Below are 24,386 nucleotides of genomic sequence, written 5' to 3'. Positions count from 1 at the left end.
AAAATACAGAACACGAGGTATACTATTTTACCTCTCAAGTAGGAAAGAAAAGAGAAATAAGAATATGCATATATTCTTTTTTAATAAAGAGAAACACTTTAGAGGTAGGTCGGGAAAAAAATAATAAAAATAATTACTAATGGGGATATAGGATGAAGGTGCTAGGGAAGGAAGCAGGACTTCTCTGAGAATACTTTTTTTAAATTTATAATTTTGGCTTTTGGACCATGTAAATGTTTTACATATTCAAAAAATAAAATTCAATTTAAAATTTACAATAAAATGAAAATGCCCACAGTTAAGTTTAATAGTTTTCTGCCTGTGATTTATTCCAAAACGTTTTCTAGACTTTTACTCTGTGCCTAATGGAATTCTATCCCAGTACAAAATGTATCCCTTAGATCAAGAAACTGTTTCCTGACAGAACCGTCAAAATTGCAGCTTGATAGTGGATTAAGATCGACAGTTTCCACTGACTTTGTTATTTTTTAAATCATACTCTGACATTATGGACCTGACTGACAGGCTTTAGGACAGGGTACATGATTTACAAAGCAAATAATTACAGAACCACCAATTCCATAGAGTTGGCAACAGAGCCACCTGGTGGCAGAAACTAGCACTGTACCTTTAAAACTGCAGTGCTTTCTTTTTGAACCGCTGTGCTCTTTTATACTGAAATTCTATTGGGGAAGGGGAGCAGGGAGAGGTAACCAGAAACGGTTGGTAGCCCCTATTAAGAGCGCCTGTGTGAAACTGAGTTTACTCTTCACACAAGATATCAATGGATTACATTGCACAAAAATCCTGATTGAACCTTCATGTGATAAGAAGCAATTTTGGCAAAACTAATTTTAGAGTTAAAGACATGTCAAACCTTTTCTCACGATCCATATTTTAAAAATTCGGTCGGTTTCAGTTTTGAGAAAAACAACAACAAAGAGCCAATAGGATTTATAAGACTATTTCTGATTTCCTGGTTTTTAAAAGTGAGACGGCAAAACCACTAGCACGTCTTAGGAAGGTCTATTATTTTATATGGAAGGGGGAAGGACTTGGTTTTAAAACTTTAGAACAGGGGCGCCTGGGTGGCTCAGTTGGTTAAGTGTCTGACTCTTGATTTTGGCTCAGATCATGATCTCATGGTTTGTGAGCTTGAGCCCTGCATCGGGCTCTGTTTTGTTAGTATGGAATGTGCTTGGGATTCTCTCTCTCTCTCTTTCTCTCTCTCTCTCTCTCTGCCCCTCTCCTGCTCACACTCTCTCTCTCAAAATAAACTTTAAAAAATTAAAAAATAAAATTAAGTTGTAAAATAATTGTCATACAAACACTATTTGGATAATTGCTTTAATAGCTCCAACACCCAAGGTGCTATCAGACAAATCAACTCAACTCTAAAGATATTTGCTGAGCAACTACTCTGTACCCGGCACCGTCCTGATTCAGGTCCTAGGAGGGATAGTGGTGATGCCCCAGAGACAGGTAAGCTTCTTTAAAGTTAACTGGAGAGTCTGCATTCAGCCATCAGATTAAAAAGTGGGCTGCAGATTAAAGAGTGGGGACCTATGGCTGAAGGAAAGGTCTTGAGGCTCCAGGGATGGTAGAGAAATGACCCAAGGCAGAGAAGCAGTCATGAAGATGAACAAAAAGAAGGGCAAAAATGGACATGCGTTAGACAGAAGAAAACAGAAAGGATGCTAATAAAAAGGGAGGAAGAAAAGCTGCGGAAATTCACCTGCAACCTTCTCATAAGCAAAGCAGGAGCTGCAGTCGATCTACGTCCCTCTCCAGCTACTACTGAGTTACAAGTGAGGTTCTCGCTCGGGAATTACCGTCTCTCCTCGCATCGGCTATCACCTTTGCTGCAGATTTGCTCATCACGTGCACGATGTAGAGAGGGCAGTTCACGGCGCTGGCTATGGTGATGGCTCTCAGTGTGGCCTCTGCCTCCACTGCTTCCGGGCGGCACAGCTCATGGCCCTCAGGGCCTGTTATCCCCAATGCCAGCATCTTCTTTGCTCCCTAGAGAGACAGCAGAGACAGACACATGTGCAAGGAAGGTTTACTAATGACAGCTACCATTATCTTGTTGCAAATTAAGTACACGGCCAGGCTTTCAGACCTGTTAGGAATAGAGGTGTGTGTGTGTGTGTGTGTGTGTGTGTGTGTGTGTGTGTGCGTGGTGTGTATATTTGGGAAATATAATTTTAACACTCTGAGAGTATATGTTAGTTCTTCATACACACATTTCACAATTACATTATTTTGACGGAAAAGTTAAAAAAAAAAAAATGAGGCTAGGGGCGCCTGGGTGGCGCAGTCGGTTAAGCGTCCGACTTCAGCCAGGTCACGATCTCGCGGTCCGTGAGTGTGAGCCCCGCGTCAGGCTCTGGGTTGATGGCTCAGAGCCTGGAGCCTGTTTCCGATTCTGTGTCTCCCTCTCTCTCTGCCCCTCCCCCGTTCATGCTCTGTCTCTCTCTGTCCCAAAAATAAATAAACGTTGAAAAAAAAAAATTTAAAAAAAAAAAAAAATGAGGCTAATTCTAGTCTCAGTCTTATGACTGGTTTAGTATAAAATAAAATAAAACCAAACATTCTAACCCCCAATATTATTCAAGTGTCTTATGTCACATTATTGCAATTAGTTGTGCTTTTTGCTGAATCATAGTCCTCACTGCCCTCTGTTCCACTCACCAAATGATACTGGACCGTCATTTGCCCTCTCCAAAATATTACTTCTTCCTTACAAAAAAGGCAGGAAATCAACACTGTGACTGTTGGTAAATGGTAAAATGACTGGCCTGGTGTCACACTGAGGAAGCAGAAGAGTACCATTTAAACTCTGGTCTACTTGAGTTTACAGCTCATGCCCGTTTCTCATGATCCCTGACTGCCTCACGGCCACCCAGCCTCACTCTCACCGACTTAAATGGGAACTGAGCCTAGGAGGGAAAAAAAAAATCAGCTAATATAAAGGGTAAGAGACAGCTCTTAAAATCCTGCAGATGGTGTCCCTTCGGGCATTAAGAATGGAACTCACAGAAGAAATAAATAACATCTAGATTCCTCCAGAGCACATTTTAATACCCAGTTTCTGAAAAGAGTGGGGCTTTAAACAGCACTTAACACACTGCTTAAGTCATCAGATCCTGCTGATGTCCACACTTTGGCATTCTGAACCAGCAGGAGGAGCTTCTTCAAAAAAAGAAGAAGAAGAAAAAAAAAGAACGTGCTAGGACACACAAAGACAACTGTTTGTTTGAGAAACATGTTTGGGGTCTGATAACTGATTTGAAAAAGGGAAATCTTCATTCCCTTCATATACCACCTGAGTAAAAGTCAGAGCATGGAGTTAAGTAAACTGAGTCAAGGGTTTCCAAGCCACAGAACATTAGTTTCTGGATCTCCATTCTTCCAATGCACAGAATGAGTTCACCTACTTGAGTCCCATTGTCTTCAGCTTCAGTCGTGGCCGTTTTCATTTGTGGCGAAGCTCTGGGATGCTTACCTCTGCAATCAGGTCTCCATTTTCCGCGTGGACTTGAGCAATTGCTCCGATCTCCTTGCACTGAGAGAAGGCGGCATACAGCTCCTCGTCCCTCACCATGTACAGGTCTTTATAGGCCATAAACATCTTGAAAGAGTTCACACCTTTGTCTTGGGTAAGGATTTTCATTTCTTCTTTAACCTAAAGGGGAGCAATAGCCAAACACACACACACACACACACACACACACACACACACACACACACCGTCACACTTTATTATTATTTTTAAAATGTTTTATTTATTCTTGAGAGAAAGAGACAAGGCAGGAGTGAGGGAGGGGCACAGTGAGAGAGGGACACAGAATCCGAAGCAGACTCCAGCCTCTGAGCTATCAGCACAGAGCCCGATGTGGGGCTCGAATTCACAAACCGTGAGATCATGACCTGAGCCGAAGTCAGACACTCAACCGACTGAGCCACCCAGGTGCCCCATACAATGTCACACTTTAAATAATAATATTTATTATTATTATTTTATGTTATTGTTAATTTTATTTAAATTATTTAAATTAAATTTATTTTTATTATTTTATTATTTATAAATTATTGTTTTTGTTATTATTTATTAACAATAATAATAAATTTCAATTTTATTTCAACGTTCTCTTCCATGTTCAAAATGCTGCATTCAGAAGAGAATTAAGTAAAGTAGGGACAACAGTCTAATTCCAGAAAAAAAATGCAGTTAAGGCCTTGCACTCCCCCCACAGGTGAGACCTCACTTCATCTGATGAATATTACTGGTATGATACTTTTAAATCAGGAGAGAGTTCATAGTTTTCCCAAAGTACTGCACGTCTTTACTCGTATATAAAATTCTCAGCATCTATCTCCTGATGGGAGGAAATTATTTTAGAAAATGAAAACAAAGCCACTTGGCAGTAACAGAAGCAATCATGTCTCCAGGAGGAATCGAAGCTCATGTAAGGTAAAGCTTTGGGCTCAGATCTGAAACCCACAGGATGGGCTCTCAGAAGGAGCAGGTAGACGTGCACTGAGCCACAGGCAGCTGCTAGGGAGGTGAGAGACTCTGGACCGGTCGGAATCCTCAGGAGCCTTCAGGTGCCAAAGGTAAAAGACAAGATCAAAACAAGCTTAGTAACTGCCGTGTGGGTCCAGTTGGAGTCGTGATAAAAACTAATAACGTCAAAGAAAAATTTGGTGGATTTGAGCCGATAAAATTGTTTGAATTTCTGTATGTTCACACACACATGCACACACACACACACACACACACACACACACACACACCAAAACACGTTCTAGGCATAGGATTATTGTTCTTAGTTGTTATCCATCAACTTAAGAGAAGCTCTAACGTTCCAGGTAAAAAATATTACCAACAATTCAAACAGTAAACACGAATGACTAAAAACATGAAAAAATGTTAACCTTTCTGCTGATTAAAAAGTGCAAAATAGGGGAGCCTGGGTGGCTCAGTCGGTTAAGCGTCCGACTTCGGCTCAGGTCATGATCTCACAGTCTGTGAGTTCGAGCCCCGCGTCGGGCTCTGTGCTGACACCTCAGAGCCTGGAGCCTGCCTCGGATTCTGTGTCTCCCTCTCTCTCTGACCCTCCCCCGTTCATGCTCTGCCTCTCTCTGTCTCAAAAATAAATAAACATTAAAAAAAAAATTAAAAAAAAAAGTGCAAAATAAAACAATGCAATTTTTTCTATTGAATCAGCAAAGTTTATAAATGACTCTATTACATATTAAATTACTCACTCCCATTGTTCTTTATTTCCTTACTGATTTTTCTTACTTTTCTCTATGGTGCTTTATCGTCCGGCACATTATGTATTTACTGGTTAACGCCTTCCCCCACTAGAATTTCAGCCCCATGAAGAACTGGAAATAACACTGAAATGCTGACATGGTCATCACTGACGTGATGGAATGAGCTCTAAGATATGTTAAGGAACACCAGCAAGGGGCAGAGCATGATATAAAGTGCCTCGAGTTTGTTTGTTTTGTTTTTGTTTTACTTTTCTACAGTGTCAAACTTTCTACTGTGAGTCTATTATTTTCACGGTCAGAAAAAAAAATGCCTTAAACATTTAGCATATGCACACATGGACTTCCATATGCAGGTGCCGTACCTTAGCCTTGCTGTTCCAAACATGTGGTACGTAAACCAGCCACGCTGGCATCGGCTGGGAGTTTGCTGGAAATGCAGATTCTCAGGCTTGCCCCAGACCTGCTGCTATGGGTTGACTTGTGCACCCCCTTAAAGTTCACATGTTGTTTAAGTCCTACTCCCAGTACTTCAAAAGGTGACCTTCTGGAAACAGGGGCACTGCCAATCTAATCAGTGGAGACGAGGCCATTTGGGTGGGCCTAATCCAGTATGTTGGTGTCTTCATAAAAGGGGGAAACGTGAACACAGACGTGCACACAGGGAGAACGCTGCGTGAAGATGAGAGCAGAAGCTGGGGTGCTGCTTCTACAAATCAAGGAACAACCGAGATTACCAGCGAAGCATGAGAAGCCAGGGAGAGGCATGTGCCAGGTTCTCCTTCACAGTCCCCAGAAGGAAGCAACAGCCTTCCAACACCTTGATCTCAGGCTTCTTGTCTCCAGGAGGCTGAGACAGCAAATTTCTAAGGCGCTCAGTGTGTGGTTCTTTGTCCCAGCAGTCCTAACAAACTAATATGTTTACTGAACATAATCTGTAGTTAGACAATTTCTCCAGGTAAGCATTTGCATATTAAAGTGTGAGAAACACTGCTGAGGGCAAACATCCTCACCTTGACTCTGTCTTATAAAACAGGGGTGAGGGGGGTGCCTGGGAGGCTCAGTCGGTTGAGCATCTGACTTCAGCTCAGGTCATGGTATCACAGTTCATGGATTTGAGCCCTGAGTTGAGCTCTGTACTGACATCTCAGAGCCTGCTTGGGATTCTCTGTCTCACTCTCTCTCTGTCCCCCTCCCCCCACTCACACATGCAATCTCTCCTCTCTCTCTCTCTCTCTCTCTCTCTCTCTCTCTCTCTGTCTCTCTCTCTCTCAAAAATAAATATTGAAAAAAAGAAAATAAAATGTTTAAAAAAAATGAGAGTGGGGGGAAGGAAAGAAGGAGAGAAAGAGAAAGGAAGGGAGAAAGGAGGAAAGCCAAAAGACCCTAATAGCACAAAAGAGACTAGATTCATCACTTAGAATGGTGTTCTTGGAGAAAAATTAACTTTTGCTGTGGACTATAAACCTTGCTATTATGTTTGCTGAGCTACCTGTTAAAGATTGATTATTAGTTTTATATTAATTTGGTGCCTGAAGCCCAACTTTTAGGGGGAAGTGGGGACATAAGTTACATGGTCACTTCAAATAAAGTCACCCTCCTGAGCCCTTTCTGGTGAAAGGATTTCTGAATTAGGTCCATGTTGGCAACTGAGGGGCCCCTGGGTGGCTCAGTCGGTTAAGCATCTGCCTTCAGCTCAGGTCATGATCTCACGGTTCGTGAGTTCGAGTCCCTCATCGGGCTCTGTGCTGACAGCTCAGAGCCTGGAGCCTGCTTCAGATTCTTTGTCTCCCTCTCTCTGCCCCTCCCCCACTCACACTCTGTCTCTCTCTGCCTCTCAAAAATAAAGAAACGTAATAAAAAAATTAAAAAAAAAAAAAGGTAAAGGAAAGGGGTGCCTGGGTGGCTCAGTCAGTTAAGCTTCCAACTTCGGCTCAGATCATGATCTCACAGTTCGTGAGTTCGAGCCCCTCATCGGGCTCTGTGCTGACAGCCCAGAGCCTGGAGCCTGCTTCAGATTCTGTGTCTCCCTCTCTCTGCCCCTCCCCCACTTATACTTTGTCTCTCTCTCTCTCTCTCTCTCTCTCAAAAATAAATAAAACATTAAAAATTATTTAAAAAACATGTTGGCAATTGAAATTCAAGTAAAAATTTCTTCCAAAGTATGCATACATGTTTTTAATGAGGAGAAATAAACATATTTTAACACCTCTCAAAACTATCTTTTCTATCTGAATTATGTTGTCATTTCTGCCATGGCCTAAATGATCAGCAGATAGGGAGGGCTGGTTTTAGCTCTGCTATGAAATGATCTGACCTGGTGTTGATGTTAGTGGAAAAGACCAGGAATGGCCCAGGTTAGAATACAGCTGGGAGATGACCTTCATAACCTTCCTGGTGTGTCCCTTCCCTGGTTTTCCCCTGATATTAAACATTTCTGACTGAAGTTCTATTCTGTGGGAAAATATTGCCTAAAAGAGCCTGGAGGTGTTAAAATTAAGTTCAGTACTTTAAAAAATTACAGTTAACAATGTTACAATTCATGGATTGCATATCATGAAAGGCTATTGTGAATGACTATAAAGGATTTATCATATCATCTTTATACGCTTTAAACATTTTTTTTTAGTTTTTCGAATTGATAACTCTTCACAGGACTCCAAATTCAAAAGGTAAAAAGAATATGCAAGGAAAAGCCCCCCTCAAATTCTGACTTCCGGTCATCCAGGAAGCAACTGATATCACCAATCTCTTACGTGTTAACATTTGTTTTCTTTTTTTAATAACTAAAACAAATGTTTTAGCTTATTTTTTGAGAGAGAGAGAGCAAGGAAGGAGCAGAGAGTGAGGGAGACAGAGAATCCCAAGCAGGCTCCACACTGTCAGCACAGAGCATGACTCGGAACTTGAACCCAAGAAACCTGAGATCATGTCCTGAGGCAAAATCCAACGCTTAACCAACTGAGCCATGAAGGTGCCCCTGTTTCTTTGTTTCTTTTTTTAAATGTTTATTTATTTTGAGAGAGAGAGAGAGAGAGAGAGAGAGTCTCAGGCGCCCCTGACACTACCAGTTTCTTGATCTTGTACAGAGCAAGGATTAGGGGACTACATGGAAGAAATGGACCCCTCACTGGTTCACCTGGTCACTCCACCATGTCACTGCCACGTGAAGACTGTAGTCACAGCAGACTTTGGGATCAGCCCAGCTTCGCCAGGTCTCGAAGGCCTTGATGAGGGAACCGCCCTTCTGAGGAATGGCAAAATCAATGATCATGGTGGTGCCTCCTGCCAGGGCAGCCTGGAATCACAAGAGGGTTTCAACAGTTAGCCATCAACTTTTCAGCTGAGTCATTTATCTCCTGGAACGCTATGCGCTCGCAAGCACTTGTGGGTCCACGGAATTGCACAACGCTGCTGCCTGTTTAAAAGACCCAGAGGGACATGAATAGACTTTCCATAAATTGAAGTTTGAAGTGCTAAAATTGCTGGACTTGCTTCCGTAAAAAGAATGCCATGTCTGGTGAGAAGAAAGTGGCTGTGGCCCAAACAAAACAGAGTGAGGATTGCAAGGAAAAACCGAAATGGAAAAATGGAGAAGACTCAAAACTTTTTCTTCTCAAGAAAAAGTATTTTTTTTGTATTCATCTGTATTCACACTGTATTCATCACTGTGAAAATCCCAAAGCATTGGCATCAGTCTCAGTGAACTGTGTCTCCAACTGCCTCGTGCTCCACACAGAATCCTGGAGACTCACATGATGCCTGCTTCGCCTACATTCCCCACAACCAACTGGGGACCCTTCGTCTTTCCTTAACTCCCAACTGTCCCCTCTAATCCATCCCCCTGGTCCTGGTCCAGCCTCTTCTCCTCCTTCAGCTTGATCTTTATATCCCACCCCTTCCACAGACTCCTTGGTGCAACTGGAAGCACATTCCACAGCACAAATGTGACCACTTGACTCCAAGGGTTAAAACCACATGCTTTTAACCACCTCTAGACTGAAGTTGAGTCTTCTCAACATGGTCTACGAGGCCCCACGTGATCTGCCTCAACTCATATTTTTCTTGGCACATTACATTATATGACATTGCCTTATGACTAAATTTAAAAGTAAGTTGCTTAACCAAGCGTCTTTGATGAACTACTGAAATTGATTTTACTTAAACTAAAATCACAGGGTGGTTAATGTGCTTTAAGTGTTGTAGTCAAACAAGGTAGGTGAAGAAAACAAACGTAGCCAGGAAGTATGGTGGTGCAGTAAAGGCACTGACCAAGGAGGCTGACGGACTTCAGGGCATAGAGGTTAGATTCAGCACCTGTCATCTGCGGCACCTGAGAGGCCAAGAGCCCCTCTCCCAGGTCCCTCCAATTGCACCCCCATCAGCCTCCCTGCAAAGCCGCCCAGACTCCATGTGTCCCCTCTGGTTGGCTGGCTCTCATCTTACTTCAATAGATTTTTTTTTCCTAAGTCACTTGGCCCCACTCCAATTCTTTTTGCTCTGAAAAATCTCACTTTTTGTACAGGAGCCTATGCTTTGTCTCCACCTTTAGATAACAGTGCCTTATTCTTGGCAAACAATACACATTTGCATTTCTTAAGAAATCACTATTGGTGTAATGACAATACTAGGAAAAAAATCCTCAAGCGATGTATTTTTATTTGAATGCAGATTAATCTTCTTGCCGTCTTCCTTCCTAACGTGTCTTCCCAGTGCGATGCGGATATCCCTTGAGGATGAAGGGCATCTTTCTAACAGAAATGCTGTTAATTCAAGTGTTAGAAGAAAAGTACTTTTTTTAGTGCCTACAGAACTACAAAATCAAGCTTAAAGAACTATCCTTTCCATTCTTTCCATATTAAAAGTCTTCCACATTCAGGCTGTAGGCAAACTAGGTATGATGCTGGTGGAAATAAAATAAATGGGGTAGCCACCTTGGAAAGCAGTTTGACACTTTTTCAGAAAGTTAAACATAGAGTTTTCATGTGAGCCAGTAATTCTAATCCTAGGCATCTATGCGAAGGAAATAAAAACATGTCCACACAAACCCCTGTACACAAATATCCAGAGCAGCAATATTTATAATAGCCCCAAACCGGAACCAACCCACGTGTCCATAACGGATGGATCGACAGCAGAATGCAGCATGTGAACGCTGTGGAATATTATTCGGCCATAAAGAGGAAGCACTGACACATGCTGCGATGTGGATGAACCTTACAAACGTTACGCTCAGTGAGAGAAGCCAGTCACAGATCATGTAGTATATGATTCCACTTGTACGCAATATCCAGGAGAGGCAAATGCTTAGAGACAGTAAGGAGAACAGTGGTTGCCTTGGGCTGGAGGGGGTGAGTCGAGGTGCCAGCTCACGGGCACGGGGCTTCTTTTTGGGCTGATAAAAATGCTCTAACGTTGGTTGTGGTGATGGTTGCACAATTCCAGGAATATACTTGAAACCACTGACCTTAAATGTACACCTTAAATGGCTGAATTGTATCATATATGAATTATGTCTTAGTGAAATTATTACCAAAAAAAAAAAAAAAAGTTTACTACATGTAAGCTATGGAATGAGAGGGGTGGGAGGGCCAACAAATAATCAGACAGAGGTTCTCCCATTCGGTGTTTATAGACTGCAGCGGGCGATGGAAAAAAGAATAAATAATTATGATAAAATACTCAGTTTGTAATACCAGGTAGCAAGTATATTTCTACAATAAATGGTAGTCTAGAAATTGCTAAGGGGAGGTAAAAATCGCTAAGCTCCTTGGAAGAGGTCCCGGGGAAAGACTACTAGGAATTCAGAAGAGGGAAGGATGAACAGAGGCCAGAGGAGGCATGGATTTAAATTAGCGTTAGGACACACACATGAAGTTGCCAGCCGGCTAATAATATCTAACTGGCAGTGTGTACTTCTAATGTGCCAGGAACTACTGACGTTCTGGATGTTATAACTTTTGTAATCCTCTCACCAGATCTGTAGCAGGGAATATTATCAGCCCCTGTTTAGGGTGGAGGGAACCCAACACAGCACTACCAAATAACTTGACAGAGGCCGGACTGGAGTCAGGTCATCAGGTGCCAGGGCCTGTGCTCTGAGGAACAGCCAACAGCATGGGGGATGCTCTGAGGAAGGGCCCGTGAGGAAGGGCCAGCCCCTCAGCAGAAACTGGTAAGGGGCAGAATTAAGACCTGGACTAGGGTTAGAGCAAAGCGTTGGTTCCGACAAGAGGAAGGCTGCACCGTCAGCAGGGGTGACGGGAGTCCGTGAGCTGATTCTGACAGGGATGGCTGATGGTGGCAGATGAGGGGACACTGGAGGGAGGCAGCTCTGGTGAGTGTGGAGTGTGAGGTGCTTGGGCACATGTGGACTTTGTGTATTTGCACACAGAAGGAAACGCAGACCTGACGCTGAAGGCAGGGGAGAGTTGGGGCAGTCACCTTGGAGAGGATGCCAGAGGGGTCCTGAGGTTGGCCGAAACGACCCCAGGAGAGAGAAGTGACACAGGATAATCTAAATCATAATACATGTTCCGGAACATTCCAACACTTAGCACAAAAGCAACAGTACCATGCCCAGACAGCCATTTACAGTGTCTGTTTCTGGGTGGGCATAATTGCAGGTTGCTTTAATTTCCCTCTAGTTAAATTTTATTTTTAATATTTGCTAACTTTTCTATAACACAGCACAAGCTTTATAAGAAGAAAACAAGACTTCATGGACAGATGATAAAAATACAAGCACATGCTAGGTAATTACATGGAGACTGTAGATGGTCTTCTTGCCATACTGTAGATGTGGTGGTCAAAGGACCATCTACTAAAACAACAGCAGACCAAAATTCCTGGGGTTACAATTTGAAAGCTCCCCAATCAGGATTCTTCACACCTGCCCCACCTCCCTCATTACCCGGGAGCAGGAAAGGGAACCGAGAACCACCCTTTACCTCTTCTTTGTTGCTTCTGGTTCTGTTTCTCCTCCACTCTCTTTCTCCCTGTCCTCCCCCCAAAATGGGAACAAATTTCGAGAAACCCTAGTGAATGGGAAAGGGTGTGGGAAGATGTATGGACAACAAAATCTACCTGTTACCAAACCACCGGGGGGCATGAGCCACTGGCCGCCGGGATCCCGCTGCCACCCTGGGTCCTGGCAAACAGGCGCCAGCCACTGTCTGCACCCCAGCCTCCTCTGAACCTCTTTTTTTTTTTTAAATAATGTTTTATTTATTTTTGAGAGAGAGAGAGCACAAGTGAGGGAGGGGCAGAAAGAGAGAGGGGGCAGAGGATCTAAAATGTGCTGACAGCAGCCAGCCCGATGCGAGGCTCGAACTCATGAACCGTGAAGTCATGACCTGAGCCAAGTCAGACCCTCAACCGACCGAGCCTCTTTTTCCCCCTCATCTCCTGATCTCCCTGGTCTGTCTGGTTACCCATGCTCCCTTCACTGCCCAAAGTTATCTCAAATCCTTGAATATTATTTCAAGACCTGAAATGGCCCTTCCTTGTTCTACTGGATCTGGGGAGTCGCGTGTGTGCCAGAACTGAGGATGTACAATCCCAAGTAGAGGTAAGGAGATGTGCTCCTCCTAGGAGGTATTTGCCTCTTCATTTTTATTTATTTATTTTTTTGGAGAGAGAGAGAAAGAGCAGGGGAGGGGGCAGAGAGAGAAAGGGAGAGAATCTTAAACAGGCTCCACACTAAGCAAGGAATCCGCCACGGGGCTCAATCCCACAACCCTGGGGTCATGACCTGAGCTGCAATCAAGAGTCTAAGGCTCAACCCACTGAGCCACCCAGGCACCCCACTATTTGCCTGTTCAAAGAAGGGCTTGTGAATGCCCAGGCCTGGGTTAAGCATCTTATTATACACATTAGCTCGTTTAATTAAGCCTTTCTACAGTCTGGAACAGGTAGGAGTTGTTTCTCTTACTTCACAGTTGAGGATATGGGGGCTCAGAGATATCGTATGATTCTCCAAGGCCACACGGAAGGGCACAGGACTCTGAGGGGTAAGTCTGACACTCAGCCTGCTCTGGGCCTCGGCCCTACGCCGGCTGGTTCACCTGAGCCACTCTTCCGTAGAGTGCGATCTGATTTCCAGCCAGTTGCTCTGGTCATCAGTGAATCATTACTTGGAGAGAGGCACAGGTTGATGAAACGAATCAAGCACTTAAGAAACCAAAAGTCTTATGAAACAAAACAACTGTCAAACTGTGAATTGGAAATCCACAAATGCAACAGAACTTTATTTAGCTCACTAGATGTTTGTCACTGTGACAATCACTGTGGAAGTAATATGTCCCTAGAAGGTCTACAAGGAAGGGCCCCACACTGCTGCTGCTTCCCCTTCACAGACCTATTGCCCCTGGAATAATCTCCTTGATTCAACAAACCGACCGGTCAGAACATCATATTCCCAGCCCACCTCAGGTAGCCACAGCGTCTATTTAACTGCTTTTATCATCGGAGGCTTTTAGGTTCACGTCACAGATGTTCAGGCTTTACCTAACATTTGAGGAATGGAGAGAATTTAGGAAGGGGAGGGAGAACCCATAGAGGGTGAAAATTTCTCTCATATTTCTGTGTGAACCTCAACTGTCTCCTTCGTTTCTGCTGCTGATAGACTTCACGCCACTTTTATTTGTCAGAGAGCCAAACAAAATGTATTTACCTTATCTAATCTTGGCTCATAAATCAATTCTTTCAGCTCCTAATTACTTTGGCTGTTCTCCCTTGAAAACCTTCCAATTTATCTAAAGCCTTCTTCGGGGTGGGGGGGGGAGGAGGAGAGCATGTGCTGTATCAGGTGCAAATGTGATAGAACATAAATTGAGATAAACTCCAACAGCGGGGTCACAATATTATATAACACAAGATTCTATTTAAGAATGTATTAGGTTGTATATCACTATTGAAGGCATCCCAAGCATCATCTTCCTTTTGATGGTGTCACCGAATTTTCATTTCTAAGCTCATCCTGGAACCAATGAGTTTGTCTTATGAAAATCAATCATAGGACCTGCTTAATCAACCCAAGTAAAGCAGAAGGAGATGGAAGAGGGCAATTTGAGCCTTAGGGAAGGGGGCTGAATTCTCAGCTTTCCTATAGTCACTAAGATGTATGAAAACAAACTTCAGGATCCCAATTTATGTTCCGATTCCAGAAGCCCATTTGGCTTTGTAAAGATGTCCTCTGCACTGCTGCTCCGTGCCCGGCTCCTTGTCTCCCCAAGTCCGAAATATTAGCCACACCATCGTCCATCCAATTGTGCAAACCAGACTGAAGTGTCACCCTTGACATTTTTCTCTCTTCTTCTCAACATTGCCAGAGCCAACCCATTGGCAAGCCCAGCTCTTCCCCAGGCTGCCTCCTACATCGCCCGTGAATCTCTTTACTTCTTGCGTCTATACCTCCACTGCCCAGTGCCACCTATATCCTCTGACTGGACTAGAGCAGTAGCCTCTTCACTGTCACCTTGTCCCTAGCCATGCTCACCACTTCTGATCTTATATTGATTTCCCTTTTGCTCTTACGATGGAGAAAACACAATTATTACACATCCCATAAGGCTGAAACTTTAGCTGACTTCTCTGTTTGCTATTGAGGCACCTCCCTTCCAACCCACTTGACCCATTTCAATGACACTGTTCCTCCCTCTCCTTGGAGAGCTCTGAGCTCCGTTCTACCTCAGAGAGAGATGTCACTCCTGCTCTTTCCTCCCCAGCCCCTCCTCTACTTGGTCCAGTGATTCTTAACCCTGGGTACACACCAGCATCATCTAGGGAAATTTATCCCATCCCTCAGAGATCCTGACTGGATGGATGTAGTTTCATCTCTGTATGTTCTGTGCCTGTTACAGTGCCTGGTACACAAATATTCTTTAAATGTTTAAGGGAATGTTAAAAAGAAAAGCACAGGCCCAAGAGGGAGTCACTTATGCTAGCTAGGCCAAGTCACCAAACCAGAGTTTCATACCTAACCTTACCGCAGTCTCAGCTCTGCCTCAGAAATGTAGTCAGGAATTTCCTGGTTGGCACCAATGAGGTAATCTGTCATCTGGACCCTCTCCATCCCCCAAAGTAAGATGAGGTAATCTTCAGGATAAGACCCCCTGCCCTTCCCCCTAAGAGAGAGTGACCTTTCAGGAATCAATCCTTTCTTTTCTTTTGCTAAATAATTTCCCTCTCCACTCTCCTTCCTATAAAAACCTTCTATTTTGTAAACTACTTGGAGCTTCTTTCTACCTGACAGATGGGATGCTGCCTGATTCATGAATCACTTAATAAAGCCAATTAGATCTTCAAATTTACTCAGCTGAATTTCTGTTCTTTAACAGGAGAAAGGAAGGGAGGGATCAATGAATTTCCTCCAGTAGCTATGAGATGGAGTAATTATGATGATTCACTTTTCCAATAGCAAAATGAGAAAGCAGTGTAATTTGCATGTTAATGTGACATTTCATTTCTTAAAAATATTGCTAGCCCTGGCCATGGAGCTTTCTGGATCCTTCTATGAATATGTTAATGTGGAATGTAGACTGAGCGCACATGAAAGCTGAATGCTCAGTTTTCTCCAAAGCTCATCACCTAATCAGTGTTAATTAACAGATTAGAATCTATATTGGCCTCAAATGACTTCTTCTTTCTTTCTTTCTTTCTTTCTTTCTTTCTTTCTTTCTTTCTTTCTTTCTTTTTTCTTTCTCCCTCTCTCTCTTTCATTCTTTCGAGAGAGAGTACACAAGGGCAGGGGAGGGACAGAGAGAGGGAGAGAGAGAGAGAATCCCAAGTAGGCTCTGCACCATCAGTGCAGAACCTGATGTAGGGCTTGATTTCACGACTGTACCATGAGGTCATGACCTAAGCTGAGATCAAGAGCTGGATGCTTAACCAAATGTGCCACCCAGGCACCCCAAGTGATTTCTTGTTTTATAAAAAAGATTACACTTTGTTGTACTTTAACTTTTAAGGTCTTTGTTTTTATGTGTGAACAGATCCTCAGGATTCAGGAATTCATGAGTATCACCATATCAATTTCTCTAGTACTTGCAATGAAACATAACTGAAGAACTGAAGTGTCCTCCCTCAATTTGTTACTTGACCTATGACAGGAGAAGCACAAAGTGGAAGCGAGCAGTAGACTCTGGGCAGCTGCTCTCTTATCTGCTAAATAACTTGCTCAGAAACATAGTTTGTGATGCAGCAAGCCATTAGGACTGGTGACCTGGCGAAAGGGAAAATGCCAGACCTTAAGCATTCACTCAAAAATAGTCACAATCATCAAAGTTAAGCCCACAAGCTCAAAGTCTACTGTATATAATTTATTATGAAGGCCAACATACATTAGAGCCCCATATGCCTCTAGTCTGTCTGCCATTGGGAACAGAGAGCATGGTTTTCATCTCTACCCCAACCACAGTGCCAGTCACTTTGTGGGTTTCCAAGAAATATTGTTGGCTGAAATAATAAAATCTAATCATCAACTTGAAAAATCCTTAGTTTAGGATCATTCCATTTTAAATTGTGGTGCCAGGGCCCAGAGTATGCCCCTGTGGCATAAAAATCATTTTGAGCTGAAGGTATTTAAGAATAGGTGTGTGAAAGCGTGTGTCTGCGTGTGTGCGAATACCCTTATCTGCCTAAAAGCAAAGCCTCCCAAAATTCAACTGTAATAAATCCCCTTCTAGGAAGTTTCACCACCAGGGAAGATTGACTCTTAACACCCGAGACTAGAAACTTGCACCACACCTCAACAGACCTTGTCACAAACCATCATATTTCCCACCGATTTTCTTAAGAGCCCATCTGTTTTTCCTAAAAGTCATTTGTTTCCCCATCAGTGTCCTCTCTACTCCTCCTCTTCTCTTATTAAGAAGTCATTTATGTTCCCATACATGCCCTCTCCTTTCCTCTCCCCTGTTAAGGTGGTATATAAACCCCAAATTCTAACCACCTCTTGGGTCACATTTTTCTGTGAACTTGCATATACCTGAATTTTAAAGATCTGTCTTTTCTCTTGTTAATGTGTCTTTTGTCAGTTAATTTGCATGTCCCAGTTACTAAACATAAGAGGATATAGGAAAACTTTTTCCTTCCTGACAGTAGCATCATGGAAACCTTGATTTACACACTACTTCTGTTGGACATTAAAAACCCTCAGGCAAATGAGGAGGAAACATGCAGTGGAACTGAAAAGCAGGGAGAACTCAAGTATGAAAACTGTAAGAAGGCAAGTCCTAGATTCTGTCAAGTTCAGCGAAAGAATTCCTAACACACAACACCCTTAATGGGGCCCTATTTAACATCAAGCGGTTTCTAATTAATCTTTGAGATTTTTTTTCTTCCTCTGATTAGTGCAAAGATTAACTTTGTAATCAGTAAAGAGCTACTCGAGAAAATCACAGAATTATAAACTCTTAGAGCTGGAGCATGCAAGCTATTAGCACAGGAAGAGCATTCAAAGCTCAGCTTCACCAGCAATGAAAAAAAAGCTCGTTTAAAAACATTAAGAAATTCTGTTTTTCCTATTAAATTGGCATTGATTTTTTTGTTTAAGGCAGTAGTTACAATTAACCAGGATTCAGTGAAATGAGAATTGTAACGCGTTGCTCATGGGAGCACGAACTGATCTGGGTATATGTATTAAACTCCTTTAAGATCAATCTAAGACTCTTTGGTCCAGTCATTTCACTCTGAAGGGTGATTTCTAAGTCAATTATCAAGAATCCGTATGATAATTTATGTCCCAACATTGTTATACAAGCAAAAAAACAAAAAAACAAAAAAACAAAAAACAAAACAAAACAAAAAAACCCAAGAACCCAGAAACCGCCAAAATGTCAACCAACTGAGAAGACAGGAAGGGAGCTTTTAACAGTTGATGAAACAGGATGAAAAACGAGTAGCGTAGTTGAAGGAAGGATGAGTTGGCTCGGAACATGCTGAGTGCAAAGTGCTTGTGGGACATCGAGGTTGTGATATCCTCAGACAGGCGGAAATAGAAACCTGATGCACAGAGACAAGAACGCAGAGAGAAAACTGTGAGGCTTAGCCTTGGCGAGGACAAGGCCCCGGAAATCACATTCTCCAACGGCAGTTAAGGCTCTGGGGGAAATGTGTAATGAATGAGGCTGTCTCCAGAGAGCACGCAAAATTTAGTAGAAGGAAAAATGTGCGCCCCAAAGAGAAAACCGTGAAAATACGGGAAGCAAGATGTTAAACATTATAGGTAATTTAAATATTATTTTTCTTTACGTTCAACTGTATTTTCCTTTTTTTTAAAAAAAGGCAGTTATTCAAGCAATATATATTGAGCAACTATAATGCTCCAGCATTTTCCTGAGGGCTGGATAATGAATAATATATATTGTTTTCATTACTTTCACTTTTTTTTTTTTAAATTGAGGTTGTTCTTCCAACCAAGGCATCATTATGTAGATAAGGAAATGTTAACAACTCTGAGAGAAGAAGTAACTTGCCCAAGGTCACACCGTCAGCCCACACAGCTTCCAAAGCCCAGCCTGGAGCTCCCACAAGCAACAGAGAAAGGGCTCTGACTTGCGACCAAGTTTTCTGAAGTGCAGTTCTACAACGTGAAGAAATTCTATAAATACACCACACAAGCACGCTTAATCATACACCTTCCACTGCCTTATTATAAGCAATCATCTTGATGGCAATTTACCAAAAAGTCCCAGAGCAAAGTGTAATTTCCTTTCTTGACAGTTTTGAAGATTTTTGTCCTACAAAAGAAAAAGAAAAAAGTGTTCTGTGTGTTTTCCCAATTAAAAAAAAAAAAAAAAAAGATCGTTCTACCAGCTACTGATGCTGCCAGATTTTTAATGTGAGCCCACCCACTCCAAGCTGCATATGTCTGAATATCTATATCTATCTATCTATCTACCTGGAAACTGGCCAGGCTTTCATAATTTACTCTCTGATCACAGGATATAGTAAAAGCAAAGTCGTAATTCCTTCAACTTTACCTAACTCACAATATCCATTTGCATTTAAAAAATCCCATTGTTTTTCCTCATGGATATTGAATATTGGAAAACCACTGTACATCTAGTATATTTCAACAAAATGAAATATGATTTCTTTAAAGCAGAAAATTATTTCCATTAGTTACATCAGATAGAAAGCTTTTACCTATAATTAAGTAAATCTATTCTAGGCTTGAAACCCAACCTATGCCATAAATTAGACTTACAAAATATGTAACCTTTGGTTGACCTATATTTCATTTTTTAAATTGGGCCCCATCACAATCTGGTGACCAATAAATAGAATACCATGAACAGTATCCCTTCTATGTGTTAGATATTATAAATGATCTGCCTGGTGCATGCAGAAAGTAAAAAGCTATTGGTCTTAACATTTGGGGCCCATCTCCTGAAAGCATAATATATCATTTCTACTTTATAGCTTTCTGTATGCAAGGTACCCATTTCTTACCCTTAGAAATGATGCGGCCATAAATTCAAGTACAAATGCCTCACAAACCGAACTCCTGAAATGTGTATTTATTTTGATAACCTTAACTGCCTCCAGCTTTGGGAGAGTGAAGAGCTACTGTATTTCTTAAGGATGACCCTGCTTTGTTTTTGAGAAAAGCCATCTCACATCGGCACGTGACGTACCCAGCATTTTCATCCCAACACCTGCCACACGGACAAACCTAAACATCACACGTTTTCCCAATAGTTTCAGAAAGGAAGTGAGCCTGGTAGGTAAGAGCTCTAGCAATGGCAGGCAGTAAGGAATCTGAAGAGCCACTTGGTCACTGACTGGTGTATGGCCTTAGGCAAGTGACTTAAATTTCAGTTTCCTCAGCTGCAAAATGAAAGAACGGCCCCTGAGATTGTTGGAAGATGGTGGACAACTTAGCACAGTGCCAGCACATAGTAGGTGCTTGATAAAATAAACGTTATTTAATGGTATTAATAAGATTTTTTCAAGATTAATATACAGCCCAATCAACATCTACAAAAGATTTCTTTGCCCCTATTTCCCCAAACCAGAAACTCCACCAACACTGCCTTGGGAATTATGAAAGACTCCATAAAAGAGGGCAAAGTGAGTCAATAATGTTGTCCTTCCAGAACTCAGGCCAACGCTTTAATGCTCCTGTGTATCTGTGTTTACCCATCTGGAGTCTCCTCTGTTTTGGGGGGCAGGAGAGGTGATCTCCTGGGATCCAGCTGATTTTGAAGTAGACTTCTGTAACTTAGTGTCTTTGTGAGGACTGTTTTCGTGTTCAACATGAATTTAGCCTTTACTAAATCTTTGACCTTAACATCTCTGACCATATTGTTTTCGGTTTAATTAAGATCTTAAGCTCATGAAGAACATGTGTCTGTTTAATAGCTTGACAACGTTTAAATACAGAGATGCCTAGAGAATCAGCTGGTGGATAAATTCTTTCAGATGTTGATGACTATAATATTGTGATAGGCTTCAAAGACCCTCCTTCTCACAATACAATTGCACATCTCTCCATGCTAGGAATCCCTGAATGGCCAAAGAACGACAGACAGAAGACTAAGAACCACCTTCCAGGGCCTTGGGGCATACACAGATGATCTTGAGAAAGCGAAGGAATGCTTCTCCCCCACAGCATTCCAACCCCGCATCCGGGCTGCTTCTCATTCTAGAATCTTACTGAGAAAAAGGGAGATGATGTGGGGAAATGACACTAGTGGTCCTGGCAGAGGTCCAGAAAGAGTGGCTCTGCACCTGGCAAATGGGAGTGTCAATGAATGCCCTGCCTTTAGCAAAGCACTTTGTTAGTGATGAGCCTGTGGTAACAGAAAGAGTATGTACTGTAACCAAAAACAACAGGTTGCAAATTATGGACAGGTATGCACACAGGCCCATAACACATGCATAATACCACCTCAATTATGTAAAATAAAGCATATTAGGAAGCACAAAAGCAATATACGGACACAGGAGTTGTCAATGGACTTAGAGATTATGGGTACTATTTTTCTTTCTACTTTCCTAATACTTTTTTTCCAATTTTGTACAATCATGTATTGCTTTTATATATGAAAAATTCACTTAAAACGTAAAAAATAAGTTTAGGAAAGTTTACTTTTAAATTTTTTTTTTCAACGTTTATTTATTTTTGGGACAGAGAGAGACAGAGCATGAACGGGGGAGGAGCAGAGAGAGAGGGAGACACAGAATCGGAAACAGGCTCCAGGCTCTGAGCCATCAGCCCAGAGCCTGATGCGGGGCTCGAACTCACGGACCGCGAGATCGTGACCTGGCTGAAGTCGGACGCTTAACCGACTGCGCCACCCAGGCGCCCCAAGGAAAGTTTACTTTTAAAGCAAAGGGCAAAATGAATGTTCACTTTCCCCCAACAGAAATGATATGTCCCACAAAACACTTTGACCACTGCCCTGATGATAAAGGTTAATAATCAGTAACTAGGAGTAAGCTTTCCAAACATCGATGTGAACAGCCTGCCCAGATCCTTCTCTCTGGATCAAATTGTTCTTTTTTTCTATTAAACAGTGTGGTCAATCATAGATGATTGAGAAATGTGGACAGAGTGTGTGTGAGGAGAATAAAACTATTGGAAAGAAGTTAGAAAGGTAAACGAACTACGGTTCAAACTACTTTGAAAGTCTGTACAATTAATATCTTGACGAATAGCCTGATTTGTTTCACACACAAGAGTTTAGGCCTTAAGGATATCAATACCTTCACCCCAAAATGCAAGCCTCAAGGAGGGCATGGGCTTAGCTTTAACCAAAGTGCTGAGTGGGGTTGTAACTTTATGTAGCTGTAAGGCAGCCCAGTTTCTCTCCAGATCTTATTTTCAGGAGCTTTGGAGAAACGCTCAAGGTTCTTTTCATCGAACAGAGCCTCTAGGCCTTTGTGTCTAGAGAAACCCAACCTTCTCCCACCTTGGTTTGATGATCTGATCCTCCTGCACCATCAGCCAAGCCCCAGATGCTCAAGCATCAAGAAGGAGGTCCATATTCTGTATCTCCTGGGCCAGCTGATTAAGAAGAAATGGGGCCAGGTTGCCTGGGCACCCGTGTGAGTGCTGGGGAGACCATTCCTGGAATATTTCTCTTCTAAATTCTTGTCAGGGGGCGCCTGGGGGCCTCAGTCGGGTCAATGTCTGACTCCGGATTTTAGCTTGAGTCATGATCTCACAGTTCCTCAGTTCAAGCCCCCCACCTCCGGCTCTGTGCTGACAGTTCACAGCCTGCTTGGGATTCTCCCTCTCTCCCCTTCTCTCTGCCCTTTCCCTGCTTCCTCAAAATACATAAATAAACATTAAAAATAATTAAATAAATTCTTGTCAGGGCTGTGTCTTTTCCACTGGAGGGTGGAGGCAAAGATTGTGGACCCAGTGGGCTACCAGCCTGCCCAGACTTGTCATCCACTACCCAGCATACGCTGCCTACTTGGAGTCAGGCAGTATCTACTAGGGGAACGGATTTTTCATTTGGTTTTGGCTGGGGGTGGAAGATGGGGAGAAATGGCTGGGGGTGCCGGGTAAACAGAGAGATTCTAGAGATAGTATGGAACACTTGCGGGCGTCCGTAGGACAGCAGCGACAATGGGGAGGGCGCGGGGCGGGGAGGGAAGGGGGTAGTTGGGGAGTATAGGGTGCAGAGAACTGAGGGAGAGAGGATAGGCTGACTTAAGCGTGTCAAATTACCCAAAGCGAGGAGGAGCGGGCGTGTGGCTTGGCCTAAGCTGGGGGGAAGCCAGCGGGAAGGGGCGCCTGGTAGAAGGGCGCTCGCAAGGGACCGCCCACCCCGGCCCTACGGCCGCTCGGTCGCGGCTGCAAGGCTCGCTCCGGCCCCGCGGGCCCCTCGGCGCGGCGCAGGCGGCGGCCCGGGGGCTACGGGGCAGCTGGGGGAGGCCCGCGGGCTCGCCGGGGCACCCGGGGTGCAGGGCGCGGCGGCGCGGATACCTTGGTGCCCTGGTGGAAGTCGTCCACGGACCGCGCGCCCATGAAGGGGAACTGCATGTGCGTGTGCGTGTCGATGCCGCCGGGCAGGACCAGCTTGCCGGCGGCGTCGAGGACCCGCAGGCCGGCGGGCGCGCCCCCGGGCGGCAGCAGGTCGCGGCCGAGCGCCCGCACCACGCCGTCCTCCACCAGCACGTCGGCCACCTGCGACAGGTCGTCGTTGACCACGCGCCCCCCGCGGATCAGGAGCCGCGACGGCGCCGCCATGGCGAGGGGGGCAAGGGCTGCCGACCGCGCGTGCGGGGTGGCCTCCTTCGCGGTCCCCGAGGGCGGCCGACGGCCTTGGCTCCGGGACCCCGGGGGAGCGCGCAGCCCGGGCGCACCCGCCCGCCCGTTTATCTGCTGGCCGCGGGGGCGGGCTCCACCCCGGGAGGGCGAGGCTGGCGCTGGCAGGCTGGGGCAGGCCGGCTGCGCTCGGTCACCACCCCGACTGTGCCGTCGTCCCGAGTCTAGGGGTCCGGGGCACTGGTAGGGAGAGTCTTGGAGTTTTAAGCGTTTGTTTTCCCTTGTAAGAAAAGGCACTTTGGGGAAAGAAATCCACCTTATTCTGCCCCTTAAAGACGAACGTGCGTGTCCCAAGACACAGACACACGCAGACTCTCTCTCTCTCTCTCTCTCTCTCTCTCTCTCTCACACACACACACACACACACACACACACACACACACACACACACACATCACCTGCAGCAGCAACAATGAAAATACCCACGCCAGAAGGAACCACTTGATACTTGATCTGGATTTCCTTTTAAAAAGATTTTCTATGAGGAGCAAATCATCACACAACCCCAGTAACTGGCAGACACGGAGTGAAAGTTCGGAGTGAAATATTTAATCTCTTTGAAACTAAAGCGGCTTGGTATCAACGATTCTCCAGATTTTAAGGATGCAATAGGTACCAGCAAGTTTTTCTTGGAAAATAGCAAGTAATGTAATTCTAAAGATCTGGGTTTTTAGTCTGATTTTTCACAAGACTGGTTTAGAGGTCTTCTGTTAAGTCTTTCACCCTCTTGGGTCTTCAGTTTTCTCATACATAAAACTGAGATATTTGTTCTCCCCCTCCACCCTTCCAGACTTCTTTGAGAAGCGGATATGGT

The 24,386-nt window shown here is 43.8% G+C and overlaps 1 protein-coding gene across 2 annotated transcripts in view; it reads right to left on the bottom strand.

Moving 5' to 3' along the window:
• The window catches only part of DPYS (dihydropyrimidinase), an 81,890-nt gene extending 58,272 nt beyond the window's left edge, over positions 1–23,618 (bottom strand). Inside the window, exons 1-4 of one of the 2 annotated variants that reach the window (XM_086695444.1) lie at positions 23,231–23,618; positions 8,423–8,581; positions 3,509–3,688; positions 1,833–2,022 (exon numbers count right to left, since the gene is read on the bottom strand). In XM_086695444.1, coding sequence (XP_086551570.1) covers positions 1,833–2,022; positions 3,509–3,688; positions 8,423–8,581; positions 23,231–23,494 — 793 coding nt within the window. In that variant the 5' untranslated portion in view covers positions 23,495–23,618. The remainder of the gene's footprint in view (positions 1–1,832; positions 2,023–3,508; positions 3,689–8,422; positions 8,582–23,230) is intronic. The other variant, XM_086695443.1, reaches the window with a different exon arrangement.
• Between the last annotated feature and the right edge of the window lie 768 nt (positions 23,619–24,386).

The sequence above is a fragment of the Puma concolor genome, chromosome F2 (genome assembly GCF_028749965.1).
Source record: "Puma concolor isolate L17-30 chromosome F2, mPumCon1.1.hap2, whole genome shotgun sequence".
Taxonomy (NCBI): Eukaryota; Metazoa; Chordata; class Mammalia; order Carnivora; family Felidae; genus Puma; species Puma concolor.
Note: the sequence above shows the minus strand (reverse complement) of the source record. Positions and strands in the feature narration are given on the sequence as shown.